The sequence below is a fragment of the Neophocaena asiaeorientalis genome, unplaced genomic scaffold, assembly GCF_003031525.2.
Source record: "Neophocaena asiaeorientalis asiaeorientalis breed wild unplaced genomic scaffold, Neophocaena_asiaeorientalis_V1.1 scaffold54, whole genome shotgun sequence".
NCBI lineage: Eukaryota > Metazoa > Chordata > Mammalia > Artiodactyla > Phocoenidae > Neophocaena > Neophocaena asiaeorientalis.
In genome coordinates, this window is record NW_020174938.1 from 3,069,885 (window position 1) to 3,086,676 (window position 16,792).

The 16,792-nt window shown below is 46.0% G+C and overlaps 1 protein-coding gene across 1 annotated transcript in view; it reads right to left on the reverse strand.

Moving 5' to 3' along the window:
- Nucleotides 1-4,242: 4,242 nt before the first annotated feature.
- The window catches only part of NEO1 (neogenin 1), a 168,188-nt gene continuing 155,638 nt past the window's right edge, over nucleotides 4,243-16,792 (reverse strand). The window contains exons 24-29 of the mRNA XM_024761726.1: nucleotides 16,451-16,474; nucleotides 16,261-16,353; nucleotides 12,593-12,751; nucleotides 8,025-8,288; nucleotides 5,832-5,968; nucleotides 4,243-5,057 (exon numbers count right to left, since the gene is read on the reverse strand). Coding sequence (XP_024617494.1) covers nucleotides 4,974-5,057; nucleotides 5,832-5,968; nucleotides 8,025-8,288; nucleotides 12,593-12,751; nucleotides 16,261-16,353; nucleotides 16,451-16,474 — 761 coding nt within the window. The 3' untranslated portion in view covers nucleotides 4,243-4,973. The remainder of the gene's footprint in view (nucleotides 5,058-5,831; nucleotides 5,969-8,024; nucleotides 8,289-12,592; nucleotides 12,752-16,260; nucleotides 16,354-16,450; nucleotides 16,475-16,792) is intronic.

The window sequence follows — 16,792 nt, forward strand, 5'->3', positions numbered from 1 at the left end:
CGTCATGGAGGTGCAAAGAGCAAACTGCACTAAATGACCTCTCAGATCTTCTCATTTCAAAACATTCTTTGGGGCACCTTAAGGGCTGTCTCTTCCCACTGTGGGCATCCTTCCCACCTGCCCCTCATTCTCTCATCTTCTTGTTGATATACCCACTGCCTCCCCACCCCCAATTATTTCAGGAAATTCCAAATTCTTCTCACTATAGCACAGCAAGAGCTCCCTCTCACCCCTTCTGAGCTTAGCTCTAGGCCCATGTTTCCATTTCACAAACCCATCCAATCCATAGTTGAGTAAAAGAGCATCTTGGGATGAACATCATCGCTGTGCCCAGAGAGTAGTAATTATAGTCACAGATAACATTTTTTCAACATTACATACTTTTAAAAGATTATGGAAAATGTAAAGTACTATCTCCTTGAATTACTCTCTCCCACCTCGTCCCCTCTTCCCCTCCCTGGTGAACTCTCTCCTTTGGTAGCTGGAGACCCAAGGTGAAGAGTCAGGCACCTCCTGTCTGAGGCCCCTTGTCTATGGGTAGGGCTGGCCCTGCTTTTCCGTCCCCTGCCCCCTCCCCGTCAGTCTGACAGCTGGTTCAGTGCTGTTCTCCAGTCTCTCCTGATGACACAACACTCCTGGCAGGAAGGTGTCTAGAGTCGGGAGGGGCTGATAGACTGGGGAAAGAGGGCATTTCTTCTTCATATAGAGCCTTGTTCACAGTGTTTGTCTTAGAACCAACTGGAGGACAACCTTGCACCGAGTTCATCATTGTGGTATCAGCCTCATTTCTTATAACTTACAACTGTGCCAGGCAGACAGGTCTTTGTTATCTTTCAAGTTCACCCCAGGACACCAAAGGGCCATGGCTGCTGGAATGGGAGGGTCCTGGCACCAGTAACACTAGGGACCTACAAGGATCCCTCTAAGGGAGCGGGAGGGTGTGTGTGTATACGGGAAGCCTTCCCACACACTCCAGGCCATGAGTCCTCTTGCCTGTCTATCCATCCTTCTGGAAGACAAGCATCTGCTATTGTTAGAATCTGCCCTTGGCATTAGGCCTTCAGAGAGGAGTGAGAAATTGTGTCTCCACTGAGTCCACAGTCAAGTGGAAAAAGACTCAAAACATAAATCACTGTAAAGAGCTCCATCTAGGGACGCAGAGGAGGGTCCCCACCGGTTCTCTGGCTGTTAGAACACGGGGGTAGTGGTGTTCCAGATGCAAAGACTGAAAAGCGTGTCCCAGGTTACCTTCCTCTGCTAGACACTGGGTACACAAGGTGACAGCGTCTGGCCTGGGGCTGCGGCAGACTGGCACAGGCTCTGGCACTGGGACCTCTGACTCCACCCTGAGGCCAATGGGGCATGGCTAATGGGAATGATGGGATTTGGGTTTCATAAAGTACACGGCTGCAGAGCAGATGAAGTCCTGGGGCCGAGGGAGCAGTTAGTAAGGAGGCTGGGCTCTGTATCCAGCCCTCACGCTACTCCACATTCATGGAGGGCAGGCCTATGGCTGCTGTGCTCCCCACTCACTATTCTGAGCCCAGACTCTCATACACTGTGAGAAATCTTACAGAGTGTTATGGACCGAATGTTTGTCTCTCTCCAAATTCGCATGTTGAAATCCTAATCCCCAGTATGATGGTATTTGAAGGTGATTATTAGGCGATGAGGGTGGAGCCCACAATGGGATTAGTGCCCTGGTAAAAGAGACCTCAGAGAACTCTCTCACCCATCTGCCACATGAGACACAGTGAGAAGACAGCATCTATAAACCAGGAGGTGGGTCCTCACCTGACATCTGCCCTTTCCTTGATTTTGGACTTCCAAGCCTCCAGAACTGTGAGAAAATAAGAGTTCGCTGTTTAAGCCCCCTAGTCTATGATATTTTTGTCATAAAGCCCAAGCTGAGACACAGTGAATGCAGTCAGAAGTTGAAACAGCCTGGGAAAGGTGGGGCTCCTTGCAGACACCCGCTCTTGGCATCACACACCTGTGCGATGCGGGGGCGGGGAGGCCCCGGGCCTAGCGTGGGTCCCAGGCTGTGCGCCAAGAGTACGAGCTGCTGCGCAGGACGCTGCCACAACAGGGACGTGGCCCGCACACCATTCAGGAACGGCTGCGCTTTTTTGCCTGGGGCGGCGGGGGTGGGGGGCACCTGGCTCTTTCTGACAGGTGTCATCTTTGATCCTTCGGGCTCTCAGTCCCTGCAGGGGAGCAATGGTCATGGGGGTGGGGACAGGGACAAGGCTTGTCTTTGGGGCTGGAGGACACCCAGATCACCACCTGGCTCACCCGCTACACCGCCCTGGGTGCCCCTCCGAACTCCTGCCTTTACAGTGATGAGGGCAATGGTGAAGTCCACTTGAGGATGGGAAACGGGACCCCGAAGTTCTGTTTTCCTAGGGAAAAAGGAAAATAACACTTTGTCCAGACCAGAGTTTGATTGGATTTAAAAAAGTGTATTGGATTTCCAATACTAAATAAAAACATGAAATTGTTTTTCAAAAAGCCATAGAGTTTACAGCATCAACTACAGAAAAGGCCAAACAAGTGTGTACAGAAACTAGTCCCCAGCAGCCCTCCAGGTCCCCTTCCAGCAGGTGACAAGGCAACAGACACATTTGCTCCAAATCCTCCTGAAGGAAGCTGCTGGTCAGCAGCTCAACTAGGACATTACAAGACACACAATGGTTTAATTTCAAAAATCACAGGAAAATGTAAGAAAATGTATTAAACTGTGAAAAGGTGCAATACAGAATAACTTTCCTTTTTCTTAATTTAAAAAAATCCCCCAACTTTGAACAGTTATTTAAAAATAGGCCCCTCCCCCCACCCCAGTTCTGTGGCAGTATCCAGGTACCAAGGCCCTGAGGTAACCAAAGTATCAGGGTTCATGGAAGGGAATGCCCCGAATACCGAGCATGTTTCTTTGGGCAAAAGGTAAGACAGTTTCTGGGGAATCTAGCCCTCCTGGTGTCCAGAGTGTTCTGAGTGCTCTTTTCAGGATCAGTTTAAGTGCACTGGGTTTCCAGAATCCGGCCTGGCACTATCCTCCGTGACCAGCTAGCAGGGCAGCAGGAGTTCCAGCATTGCACTTTTCATTGCCCCCAATTGAGAAATAGAGTTCATCTTCTAGAAAAGCAAATGTGTGGTAAGACCTAAATAGGGGAAATAACCAAGGTACAAAGGCAAGTGGGGCGCCTGTGTGGCCAGGGCAGAGCACAGGCCCCGGGGCAGGCGGGTCCGAGCGCCCACTGGTGTTCTCAGCAGCTGACCTCTTCTTGGCTACAGAACCAAAGCACAATCCGCCTTCTGCACTGCCTTCCACACTCTCTTCTGGGGGTTTGTTGGGGAGTAGGGGAAGATGCCTGAGGGTCAGTCCTGTATTCTAAAGCGATTCTTTATATTAAACAAAAAGAAAAATCTCAGCTCCTTACATTTTTAAGAAAAAGCATACAAGAACTTCCTGCAAAGGCAAAGGCTTCTTGTGTGGTCAGCCTCTCAGCACACCTCAGAGACCTCCTGCTGCCCTGTTCAAATCAGGGGCTTAGCTGAGCTGCTGGGATGGTGTGTAGGAGTTGGGGAGGCCACTGTCCCCGTCCCCTGCTACGTACAGAACAGTGTTCAGAAAGAAGTGGGGAGCCTCACTGGTGCTGCAGCCCCTGCCTGCTTCATTCTTGCTAACGCCTCCCCCGTGGGGCTCTGAGGCGTGGAAGTGAGAGCTGGACTGGCTGAAGACAGGAACTAGGGAGAAGCAAGGAGTCCTACATGGGAACAAAGTTCCCTCCTTAACCTCTGACTTCCCCGAAGGGAACACATGGTAACAGCAGGAAAGGGTCTCTAACCTCTTCTCCGATTTCCCAGGAACTCGGCCAGGCTCGTGCCCTGTCCTGCCATCACTCCTGCAATACAGCGCCTGACTCCTCAGCGTGGACATTCTTATCAGGATATGACCAAGACACCAGGGCAGCTACATCCTCGAACCCACCTATTGCACAGAAGAAATTTTTAACTAGATCCAAATGAAACTCCAGTTGCAACTTAGTGACAATAGAGATGGACATGCCAGGACAATAAAGAAGATGCTTCCATTCTCTGCAGGCTTCTGGAAGGAAGTACAATGACTGAAACATTCACAGGACCTCAGCAGCCCCTCCATTTCCAGTTCCCAACCCCCCCAATGCCCCCCCACCCCAATACTGCAACTGCACAGAAAGCAACAAACAAGTCTTTTCAATGTTACATTTCATTCAGATAGATCTGTAATCTCACAGTGATGAGAGGAGAAAGTCAGGCCTTTAATAATTATAATAAAAAAAATAAAAAAGCTTACAAACAGCAATGCAACATTTCCTCCCCCCTCTCAAAGTGATGGATTAACAGCTGGTAGAGGATGCAATGACTCAGAATCAAAAATAAAAACAAAAACACAAAACAAGCCAACCCCTGGAACAACCCACACTGTCAATGACTTTCCATACATAATTCAAACAAGTAGTCAAACGTCAACCACTTGTGGAGAACACCACAGACTTCCTTGGTTTTTAATAGTGTTTTTCTTTTGAAGGTAAAATAAAATAGGACACAAATAAAATTGTACATAAATGCCAACGTCTACACTCCATAAAGGCGATGCCGTCGCAGCATGAAGACACAGCCTGACCACAAAGTGAAACAGAGGTTGCACTTCTTGCCTCTTCCCTGGACACAAAATTTTGGCCCATGGTGCCCAGTCCTGCAGGGTATCGGCAGGCAAAGGGAAGCTGCCTTGACACGGCATCTTCCAGGCCGACCGGGAGAAGGCAGGCGGCCAGGCCTGGAGCTGGCCTCACGCGGGGGTGCTGGCCGGCGGCCTGCTCACTCTGTGTTTTCAAGTGCTGTCCTCTCGTGCTCTGTACAACTCCTTGTTTTCAAGGCTAAGTCCCAAGACTTCTAGACTCAGGTCTGGAGTCACGTCCCGGTCAAGGTCATCATGCTGTCGTGATGGCATTTAGGTCCTTCATCAGTCCTTCCAGGTGGGCCATCTCTTTGGTCAGCTCATCTGGTTCATAGCTCTACAGAAAAGAGAACAGTTACCAGGCACAGTCCAAGCAGCCGTCCAGAACGAGGGCCCACAGAGAGACATCAAAGCGTCAAGTGGTCAGTGACAACACTGCCTAAGAGACTGGACCACCCACGCCCCTGCTGGCCCAGCAGCATCAGAGGTTGCAGGATGTGCCCAAGCCAGCAACCACTCATTTCTTTTCACTGCAGAATGCCTTTCCTCCAACCCACACTGCCAGGGTCACGAGGACCTCACTCGTCCCTTCTAGTCTCTGTTGGACCCAACACAGTTGGTATGTCCCCTGTATCTCTGGGCCCCAAACTCTCCTCCTAAGAGAGTCCTGTACCTGGAAATGCAGAGGCAGAACATATTTATTGGAATGTGGGAGTGGAAGATCAAGGAGAGACCCTGTTGATTTTTGTTTTGACAGCAACCATGCAGGCACGTTCCTCTCCAGCATCCTGCTCAGGAAAGGTCATGAAGGGGGACTAAGGGGAAAAAGAACACGTGGATGGTTCAAACCAAGACAAGAGGACCAGAGAGACAGGACACAGTTAAAAGGAAGGCAGGTGGGTGGGCTGGTGTGACAAGCTAATCCAAGCAGATCAAACCCTCAGCACAGCCCCAGCTCACAGGATCTGCTCAGTGCTCGCCTGATGAGTGAGTGAGCGACTCTGCCTCACACTTCTGGGCCAGCACAGAGTATCAGCGTGCCCAGCGCACTCTCAGGCCTTGGGACATGCACCTAGTCATCCTGGCGGGGCTGGTGGCCCTGCGAACTCACACTCTCGGAGTCTTCCAGCATCCTTGTGGTCTCCTGCACTTCAGGGGCACTGGGAACCACCACTGGCATAGGAGGCCGGCTCCTTCCTAAAGTCCCAATGGAGGCCGTCTTCACCGCGTGAATGTGATGGTTTAGAGCTGAGGGGGAAAGGGCACCATCAGGTGTGTGGCTGAGCTTGCTCCCCCAGACCTCACGAAGGTACCCAAGGTCCAAAGGCTGCTAAGGGTGAGGGATGCACCCAGACCCAGGGCAGAGATCCTGCTCTGAAAAGGCCCTGGAACAAGATGGCAGGAGGGAGAAAGCAGGGCATCCAAGAGGCCAAATGTTCCATTTGGCTTTAGAAAGCACATCTCCTAGTCCAGTTGCTCTCAAAGTGTGGTGACCCAAGGGCCCCTGGCAGGATATCTGGGAGGTCAAAACTCTTTTCATAATAATGCCAAGACAGTTTTTGCCCTTCCACCAATGGTACAAAAGCAACAGTGGGTAAAACTGCTGGAGCCTTAGTACAAATTAAGGCAGTGGCACCAACCTGTAAAGTCATTCACGGACATGCATACTTGCAAGTTTAAAAAGAGCCAGTTTAAGATCATCGTTAATGAAGTAGCAAAAATTATGTTATGAAATCTCAACCTTGATTACACATCTTTTAAATATTCTAAAATGGAAATATGGGTAAAATACTTCTGCTGTACACCAAAGCATAATAGCTGTCTTCAATAAAGGGATTTGTAATTGAGTTGTGAGCTGAACTGCTGCTTTCATCACGAAACATCAATGTTAGGTCAGAGAAAGACTGACACACAAACCGGTTATTCAGACTTGAGCATTTGGCAGATATTTTCTAGAAAGTGAATGAAGTAAAGTCAGTCACTTCAGGGAAAACAACGGACAGTACTTATTTTCAATGATAAAATTTAAGTTTAAAGTGAAAAATCAGAATTTTGAAAAACTTGTATCTGCCACCATGAGCTTGAGAGCTTCCCAATACTTCTAGACATTGCTGATATTAATGAATGTATTTTTAGATACTGTTTAACAAAATGTATCAAAATTCGGAGGATCTGTGTAACTTAGTGAACCATTACTTTCCAAAGACCAACATGTGATGTTCAGTACCGTGCATTCAAAGTACAAGATATATGGATTTATTGGAACAGAGTACAAATAATTATATGGTTTCTGATTCCACATTACAAACAAACCTATAAGAAACTACAACTTGTTGAGTTTGCCGTAGTACCAAAAAAGAATATCCACAGTTGTCTTTAAAGGTTATAAAAATAATCTTCCCTTTTCCAACTACATATCTGTGAGGCCAGATTTTCTTCAACCAAAACAACATATTGCAACAGATTAAATGCGGAAGCAGGTGTGAGAATCCAGCTGTCTTCTATTAAGCCAGACATTAAAGAGATCTGCACAAATATAAGACAATGCTACTCTTTATTATGAAATAGTTATTTTTCAGGAAAAATATGCTATTTATCTTAACATGATAGATTTATTGCTATTTTTAAATGAATAGTTTTCAAATCTGTTTTGATTTCTAATATAGTAAATCATGATAGGTACAACCCATGTGAAGAAAAGCTCTTGTGCAGCTACAACAGCTTGTAAGAGTTAAAAAGCGTCCTGAGACCAGAAAGCCTGAAAACCAGTGATTTATTCTGAAGCAAACCATCATAATAGAGAAAAATGTGAAAGAGTAGGAGGCAGAAAGCACGCCTTGGAGGTGAGAGGGCTTTTGCTGAGCTGCGTGAACTCGAGGAGTTAACTTTCCTTCTGCAGGGTTATTCCTCCACTCTAAGGTTCTTGCTTGTTTCTAAGTCTTGGCCTTCCTGACCCTTCTCCAGCTGGCAGGAACCCTATGGAGTGAGGAAACTCTGGGAGGAGGCTGGGCAGACCACATCTGTTGTTCATACCCATGCCACTGGCTTTTACCGCCAAGGACTCTGCACCCAAAACACAATTCAGAAAATCAGCCCTTGCTCCCTGCCAAATTATTCTCTGGTTTATGTATGTTCCCAAAGGAGGAGCCCTTACACTCCCTGAGAGGGGCAATGCACCCTGCAACACTAAATTGCAGGGATCAGCTTGGAGGACATTTGCTTTGTTCCTCTGCAAAGAAGAGGGGACTTGCGCCATAAGCCGGAGCCAAAGGGCCCCTCCAGTGGTGCTGCTGTCCCCACTCACCTTGCTGGGATAGTAACGGTGTGCTTGGCAACGCTGGATCATAGGTGGGAGGACCTGGGGGAGGGATTGCTGGTACAGCAAAGCTCTTCAGTGGGTGGGAAGGGCGAACGTGGGCTGTAGGAAGACTCTGGCCTGAATCTTCCTCTTGGGAGCTGGCCAAGTAAGAGGAGCTGGTAGCACCTTCAGGATCCTGGTGATCAGCACAGCATGTCTGAGACGAGGAGGCTGGCATGGTGTCAGTGCTGGGGGTGTTTCGAACAGATTCTACAGCAGGAAAGTCCAAATGTTAGCATTTATTTTACCATTGAACATATGCACATTCCAGGGTTCTGGCTACCTCTAAGGGCTCCTGAAACCAGCTCAATAAGCACTTAGGATCAATGCTAGTCCAAGGGAACATGGATTAGCACCACTGTCAAGGCTAAGTAAGAACAGTCTGATCTAAGCATCCCGAACAATTTTGTCAACCAAATGCTGGATTTGTTTCACCTACACAACCAAGTGGTCACAATTTTACAGATTTAAAGTTCTTCCCAGTACTCACTATGGAGCACATATCAAGGTTCCTGAGATGTTGTCTATTAAGATGTAAATAAGAAGAAAGAAGGGACTTCCCTGGTGGCACAGTGGTTAAGAATCTGCCTGTCAATGCAGGGGACACGGGTTCGAGCCCTGGTCTGGGAAGATCTCACATGCCGTGGAGCAACTAAGCCCGTGCACCACAACTACTGAGCCTGTGCTCTAGAGTCCGCGAGCCACTACTGAGCCCATGTGCCTAGAGCCTGTGCTCTGCAACAAGGGAAGCCACCGCAATGAGAAGCCTGCGCACCTCAGTGAAGAGTAGCTCCCGCTGGCCGCAACTAGAGAAAGCCCACATGTAGCAACCAAGACCAACGCAACCGTAAGTAAGTAAGTAAGTAAATAAATAAAAGGAAGAAGAAAAGAAAACTGAAAATTTCAGTCATTGATTGACAGTCTCAGAGACTAGCCTTTCACAGACAACATGTCTTACCACCAAGACTGGCTGGGTACCTGACAAGGACCAGCTCTGCCTGCGAGGCCTGGTGGTCACTGCAGGAGAGGCACACAGGCCCTGCACGCTCTCTGGCTACTGTGCACACCCTCCCCTGAGCAACAGCCCCACAGCTCAAGTGAGACCTGGACAACCAAACAGTCCAGAGGTCTGTAAATGGCTTTAAGATCATGCCATGAGGTATTTGGGGGTCCAGAGAAAGAAAAAGCCTGGAGACGGGAAAAACTCAAGAACATGACAAAAATCTCAAAATATGTGAAGAGGGGTCAGAGTTGTTCTGGAAGGCAGCATGGGGGGTAGTAAAAGCACTGGCTTTGGAGTCAGATAGACCTGAACCCTAATCTCTACACACAGACTGAGCGAACTTGGCAGTCACCAAATCTCTGAATCTGTTTCTTCACCTATAAAAATAGGGAGAATAACACATAATTCACCGAGGATTAATTAAGAAAATGTATGTAAAGTGGTATACACAGGGTTTGAGTAATTGATAAGGTTCTTTTCTTTGTAAATTACCCGAGTGCTTACTCTGAGCCAGGCACCATGCTAAGTGCTTTATACTCATTAGCTCATTCAATCCTCCAGTAACTCATTAGACACTGGGAGGTTAAGCACCGCCCAAGGACACAGAACCAATGGGGCAGGATTCCGAATCCCTGCCCGAGTCCCAAGTCCATGCTCCATCCAATACACATCACACTGCTCTTCCATGCCCAATAGCACCTGTCCCCCGACTCTGCAGGGGCAGAAGCAGCACCAAGTCCCAGGGAGGCCATATGAGGAAGACCTTTCAAATAGTGTGAGCTGGTGCAGATCACCATCCCCACCCTGAGGAGGGGTCTGGAGGATACCACCTCAGGGCCATAGGCTGCACCAGGTAGCCTGAAGGAGCGCCTCCCTTGATTCCTAGCGTCCTCAACCTTATTAAGGAAAATAAACCCTTTTAAGCAGTAATGCATGAGCAACCTGCAGAAATCCAACCTTTCCCTGCCTTTGTTGCTGAGATAGCAATGAATCTGTTCCCTTGGGCTCTCAGGAGATGGGCCATGGCAGTCATGAGTGCTACTCCCTTAACTTAAAGGACTTGGGTCCCAGCAATGAGGGACTCATACACCCTCCCCAAGTGTTGAGAGCCTGGCTGTGATAACCCTCCCAGGCCTAGGTCACTTCTTGTCCTTTCCAGGGGTTCGCTGAGGATCTCACTTCTTATGCTTGCTCAGGTCAGCTATCACCACACCTGGGGAGCTGCTGGTCCCACCCTGTGTGATCCTGGGCCGGGTGGAAGCTGGTTAGCGAGGGTTACAAGGATGAGGAGAGAAAAAGCAGGCTCTGGCCTGGACCATGTCAGACTGTACTGGCAGATATGTTAGGTCAGCTCTGGGCACACAGGCCTACCTTGGATGTCTCAATTGCCTTAATTTGATGCATATGCTTCTGAGGGCCAGAAATGGTGGGAAACATGAAAAAGGAAAAGAGGGTTGCCTACATGAATCAGAGTGTGGAGCAACTCCAGAGGGCACCAGCACACTGTATTCTCTGTGAAGGGTGTGCCCTGAAATTGTGCAACACCTCTGGCCCACGAGGAAAAGTATGTTGTAACTAAAATTTCTGCTTTGGTGAGGGACCCTACTTCCCGACTGACCTCTCAGAGTTGTCTAAGACACACAAAGTGAACAGTGGCCGAGCGCTTGGGCAAGTGGAAAGCACGCTTTCTGCATCAGGTGGTAGTGACATAGTAAATGTCCAAGGAAAAGACACAGCCAATGCCCTCAAGAGCAAAGATGGCCCTGGGCAAGGTCTACTCATGCCAAGCCCACATCTACAGGTCTGTGGTAATATTGGGCTCTAGAAACACAGGAAAACACAACAGGAGGAGAACTTTGATCACTTCTAGATACCTGCTCTACATTTCAAATCTATCTTCAGTGGCTCCATTACAGGTTTTACCTTCTTTTATCTCCTCTGGTCATTAGAACAGGAAACCCTTTAGTGGTACAAATAGTTACTTTTCCTCTTTTCGCTTTCCGCCTGAATCCATACAGAACCAAGCTTTTATCAACACTGGACCACTTGGACGAGGGGTGGGCGAGAGCCCTATGCTTCTTGCCAACCTTCAACCCCCTCCTTGTCCAAGAGGGAGGAGGAGGGGGCTGATCTGATGGGAAGACCCTGCCATGCACTTAGGTAGGCCCATGTCCCAGTGGGTGAGGCCTTTCTGCCTTAAAAATGGAGAAACAGAGTCAGGACACAAAAACCACTTTCTAAGAGCAGGTTTGGAGGGCTGCTTTCTTGTCTGTTCTGTCTGAGATTATGTCTGTGAGGCAGCCTTTGGTTCTCCATAGCCTCCTGTAGACTGTCTTTCCCTAAAGGCAGGACCCCACACCTGGATTTGGAGGGAGGGGGAGACCAATTTTAGACATGAGTTCAAGCAGCATTCTCCAAACCAAGTAAAGGTTTGGGAGTAGATAACTTTCGGAGTTATCAGGCATCTCTTAATAAGCTTTGACCTCCATTTGATGCTTTGGGTATGTTTATAATTGATCAAAACGTTAAGGAGGAAGGGATGTTACTGGCAACCCAAGCTTCTAGCACGAAGTTTTGAGGTTCTTTTAAAATGGAATTCACTTGAAATTCCCTTATTTTCCAGAACTACCAAAACTTAGTTCTACTAGTAACATATGTAACTATTAAAAGATAAGTTTCAAATGATGGAAAAAGAGTACACTGTATAGATGAGAAGTAGTTTTTTTTGCACCTTAAAACTGAGAAGATGGAAATTAATTTTCAATTAATGAGGAACAGTATTTATTCCATTTGCTGTCCTCTCACCTTCACTTTTTCTTCCTTAAAACTGTTTCGATACAGCTGTTTCTTAAGATTTCCAAACTGGGACATGTTAGTCTGGCAATGTATATCTTTAAATACACTGCAGATTGTCAGGCTAATTTCCTATCTATTTTTAGAGATGATCTATGCCTGTGAGCCCTTTCTAATTTCAGTAATCCACTAGGCAACCTGAGGTTTACAATATGCACAAGCTCAACATGGCCACTGGCCCTGCTGTCCCCAGGTGTTGCTCTTACTTTGGTACATGGCAGAAGTAAATAATTAAGGCCTAACATTAGAACCACCTTATGGCTGCCCTAAGAACCTTCCCAACATTAGGCAAAGGCAACATCTAGTGTCTGAAAATCACCCAGAATACATTTTCCTTTCAAACTGGAGGATTAAAAAAATAAACAAACTGAAAATATGACAGAATTAAGAGGCAAGATGATGGAACAAGACATGGTTATGTGATTAGAGTTACGTTTTTACTAAAACAACACCTTGCCCTAAGCACTTAAAACGTAGGGGAAAAAAATGGACTGAATTTTATAGAAACAAATTTGAGTCAGTAACAGAAACGTTATGATAAACAAATAACACTGAAAAAAAATTCCAAATTGTTCTAAGCAGGGCAAGTCCTCCCCATTGCAGCCTGCCGATGCTTTTTGGAATGCTTTCCACCTGGGGCTCCATCCTCATCTCTCACCTGTGGAATTGGCCCTGTCTGAAAGGGACATGGATGTGCCAATGGGCCATGAGCTGCCCGGGTGGTAGAGATGACTGCGAGCTGGAGAAGCGAGGCTGCTGGAGTGGAAATGATGGTGAGGGTTATCGAGGGAATGGATGGGATGGGCACTAATCACAGCTGTGAATGAACACAAGACAGAGAAATGCTTAACATGCTTGCACAGACACACACATATCACAGTTCAAGAGCAGTTACCCCGCGCCCCCCTCCCATACTGTACGACCACTTCCTTGGCTTTTTGGTGGCCGATGGCTGAATTTGGACAATTAGCCATGTGGGTTTTATACTTGCTTTAAAAAATCAACACACTCCTATGCATATGTCTCTAGATATACACAGAAAGAAAAAACCCTGATGATTTTTACTAAAATGTTAACAGTGATTATCTTGTGGGGAAGAGTGGTGAAGAATCAAAAAAAAAATTTCTTTTGGTTTATCTTTATTTTCCAATTTTTCTACAATAAATATGGATTATATGAGTTATTAAAAATATCTCCTTGAATATTTCATAAAATATAAATCCATAAGCAAATAAATGGTGGTTTGGGTATCTATTATTTTTTTCTCTTGCTTAAAAAGACAGAAGTCCCTTTTCCTTTGAGTATATTCCTAATTCATTCTGTCTTTTCTTACTTGCTGAATGAAGCATGAAATAGGTATTTAGGCTGAATGAATAAGTAGCTGTTTAATCAGCTTTCATCTTAAAAGGAATGCAAGTGGAACTGAATTCTTACGTTACAATCTAGTACTAAAAGCATGAAACACAGGCCTAGGGCACCATCTCTTCCTGCTTCCAGTCTGGGAGCTCAGCCACATCCATTCACATATTAAAAGATAAACGGATTTTTCCTAAATTGCCTCTTTCCTTCCCACACTGGCTAAGGAATTCAATTTGCTGCATTTAGCAAACAAATCCAAATTTTCACACAGATGTTCCACATACAACTTTCTATGAAGACAAAGTGCTTCTTTAATGAGGCTTCATTATCAATCCCAGAGATGCAAACAAACAAAATCAGAAGCCCAGTTGGGATATAAACTTTTCTTAGGTACTCCCATAGAGTAGCTGGAGAAGCAGAATGTTTAACATCAAGATAACCAGCTCTAAATCCCCCAAACAGGTAAACAGGCAGGGTTGGCTAGGAACACATGGGATCTTTTTATTCTTCCCTTTAGGCAAGGACTTCACAAACTTTGTAATAAAACTTAATTTGCCTTTGGAGTCTCTTAAAATGCCTTGTCACCAAGAATCTCCCTAGATCCTTGGGGAGCCACTCAACACGACTGGTGAAGAAAATCCCAGTCAATAAAATAGAGGCCTTGGGCTTCCCTGGTGGCGCCGTGGTTGAGAGTCCGCCTGCCGAATTTATTCTGCAGCTTTCTCTTTGCCACGTGCAAACAAGCAGGTGGCACAACCAGCCAGGGACCCTGGAGCAGTGCTGCCTCTCCCCACCTCAAGGCCTGGGAAACTAATCAGGGGCTTTCCCTGCCCTCAGGGATCAGAAGCTGCAGGTGGTCCCTTGGAATAAAATACAACTTGGAAAATCTGGCTGAGCAGAGGTCTTAGGGCAGCTTGGCAGTCAGCATCTCCTCCAGGGGAAGACAGGTAGTTTTCAGAAGTAGGGTGTTTCAGAATCAATGTTTTCCAGAATTAAGGCTAGGGTGAGGGAAAAAGCCTCCTGATTTTTATCTAGGAAGTGCAACTTGAAAGTGTTTTAGGTACAGAGAACTCTCACAAAAGAAAAACAAAGTTGACTTTAAGGCATTGCCAGTTTTTCCAAATTAAGTAAATTAAAAATGTGAAAAGTGTCTGTCTAGAATACAGTTGGCAATCATTAGCTATTAGCTGAATCAGAATCCAAAGCTTCTGGTGCAAGGCCTTTGATGGAACCTCATCCTGACACCACCAAGCCTTTCTCAACAGTGCTCAGACATTTAAAGCCATGGTAGGTGGATGGGGGATGCAGACTCCAGGGAATCCCAGCTTGTGAAAAAGGATTGAAGCCACGTGGCGAAAAGCATATCTCTAAACCTGAAGATCACAAGTATATCACAAGTAAATTTGGGTTTCAGATTCTTGAATTAAAGGATCCACTCACCCACCCAACTGTTGAGGCACAAATTAAGTAATACTGTACCTTTATGCATACTCCTTCCCACCACCAAAAAAAGAAAAAAAAACAGGAATGCTATCAACTAGTACAGCACATCTTTTCTGTGTAACATATTTAAAAATAACAAATCTAGGAATAGGGTTAGTCAAATTTTACAAGTTTTAAAAATAAGCCAGTGCAGGCAAGAACTAAAGTCTTATATAAAACAAACAAGTAAGTAGTCAAGCTACCATCTTCTTATAAATCAAAAGCAACTGGAATGGAATAATTTACTCTTTTTGGACACTTCTAAACCTGGGGACCCCGTCCAGGGCACCTCTGATGAGAGGGAAACCGCTTTTCCTTGCACACTTCGAAGTACAGGCCCCTCTTTTTTTTATCATGGAGCCTAAGCAAAAACTACTTTGTGCAGAAATGACCTGTTAGCAAATTGGCCCTTTCCCTTTCAAAGCTGATTTTTAGAATCTCGTGCAAGTGACAGCGTGTGTGCAGACATTTACACTCTCAGGGATTCCACCAGTTTCCAAGTATATGGTGCCATCTTCTGTGCGTAGGATATCTGTGATTATTTAAAATCTCTGTCACTTGCTAACAGGGATGGCTAATAGTTCTGAAATGGGACATCTTTTAAGAAATGAATAAAAATCCAAAAGCTCATTTAGGTTAAATTAAAAAGTGATCTTTCAGGATTTGAATCTAGGCACCTGACAGTGTTAATGTTTACTAACCTACTGTTCAGTCCAGAGCAAATAACTTCAAGATCAAATCGTTTTTTAAACTTGGTATTGGTAGGCAAGTGGCTTCTTATCTCTCTAGAATGGCACAGAGGACCCTCAACTGGAAGTCCCATTGTGCCAGCTAATCTGAAAGGCTTCCCCACCTTGAAAACAGTAACAAGGGAGAAGAAACACTAGTTTAAAAATATAATTGGTCTGTCCCATTGCTTTTTGGTTTTTTAATCATGACAGTTAACTTATTTTGAGTTTCAAATATTATTAAAGGAGGCTGGGCAACTTTCATGCTTATCAAAGTGAAGCATGGGTCAGATAAGGTTGAAAAATATTGCTTTAAAAACTCCATGTTGTCCACCTAAAACTCCTCTAAAATATAACGTCTATTAACTAAAAAAAAATTCCGCAGGTGCCTATCAACACTGATTATGTATCGGGAAGCCTAAGGAATACTGTGACATCTAGCCATCTTCAGCCCCATCTCTCCTGCAGAGATTCGATGTACTTTAAAAGAGACTGGTCACTTCCCTAATGCCTGGGAGACTTGTAGAAATTGGCTTCTTAGCTTATTTGCACTGAAATTAAAGAAGCTACTTGCAAGAATAAATATTAATTGCAAAATACGGCAAATGCTGGATACTTATTCCCTCATGGTGCCAAAGCTTTGGTAGATTATTTTTTGTGTTAGGATCAAGTGAAGTCAAAGAGATCACTGATAGTTGTTCCCCAACATGACTGGATAGATTGGCAGCCCTCGGGAAAAGAGAAGCTTTTAACTTACGCTGGGGTGGCTGGGAGTCAAAGGGCATCATCATTTTTGGTCTCATTCCCCGCCTTCCAGCCAGTGTAGACATGCTGTCCTCTGATTCATGCCCTAGACATCAAATATGGAGGCTGGTTACAAACATGTGCCCTAGGCCAATGAGCAGCCTCAGCAGTAAAACATTTCAAGTGGGGGATTCAGGACTCACAAACAACAGTGGGACAAGGTGGTTCTGCAGGAAGTGAAATAAAGAGGAAAATGACCATTAGTGCATTACAGGAGTCCCTGTTGAGTCAACTCAGTTGACACAACACTGCCTACCATGCTTCACTGCAGGTCTGTGAGGGAGAGCAGCCAGACCAAGAACATGCTGAACACCACAATGAGAGCTGGGGCCCCACTGAAGGGATGGAATGAAATGCACAGACATAGGCTACGTTGTCTCAAATGCTTGAGTGTCGGGTTGGTGAACACGATGAGAGACCTAACAGAGCTAGAAGACTGTCTCATCTGGGTATAGAACCTCTCCCCCCAACAAGCTAGCTATTCT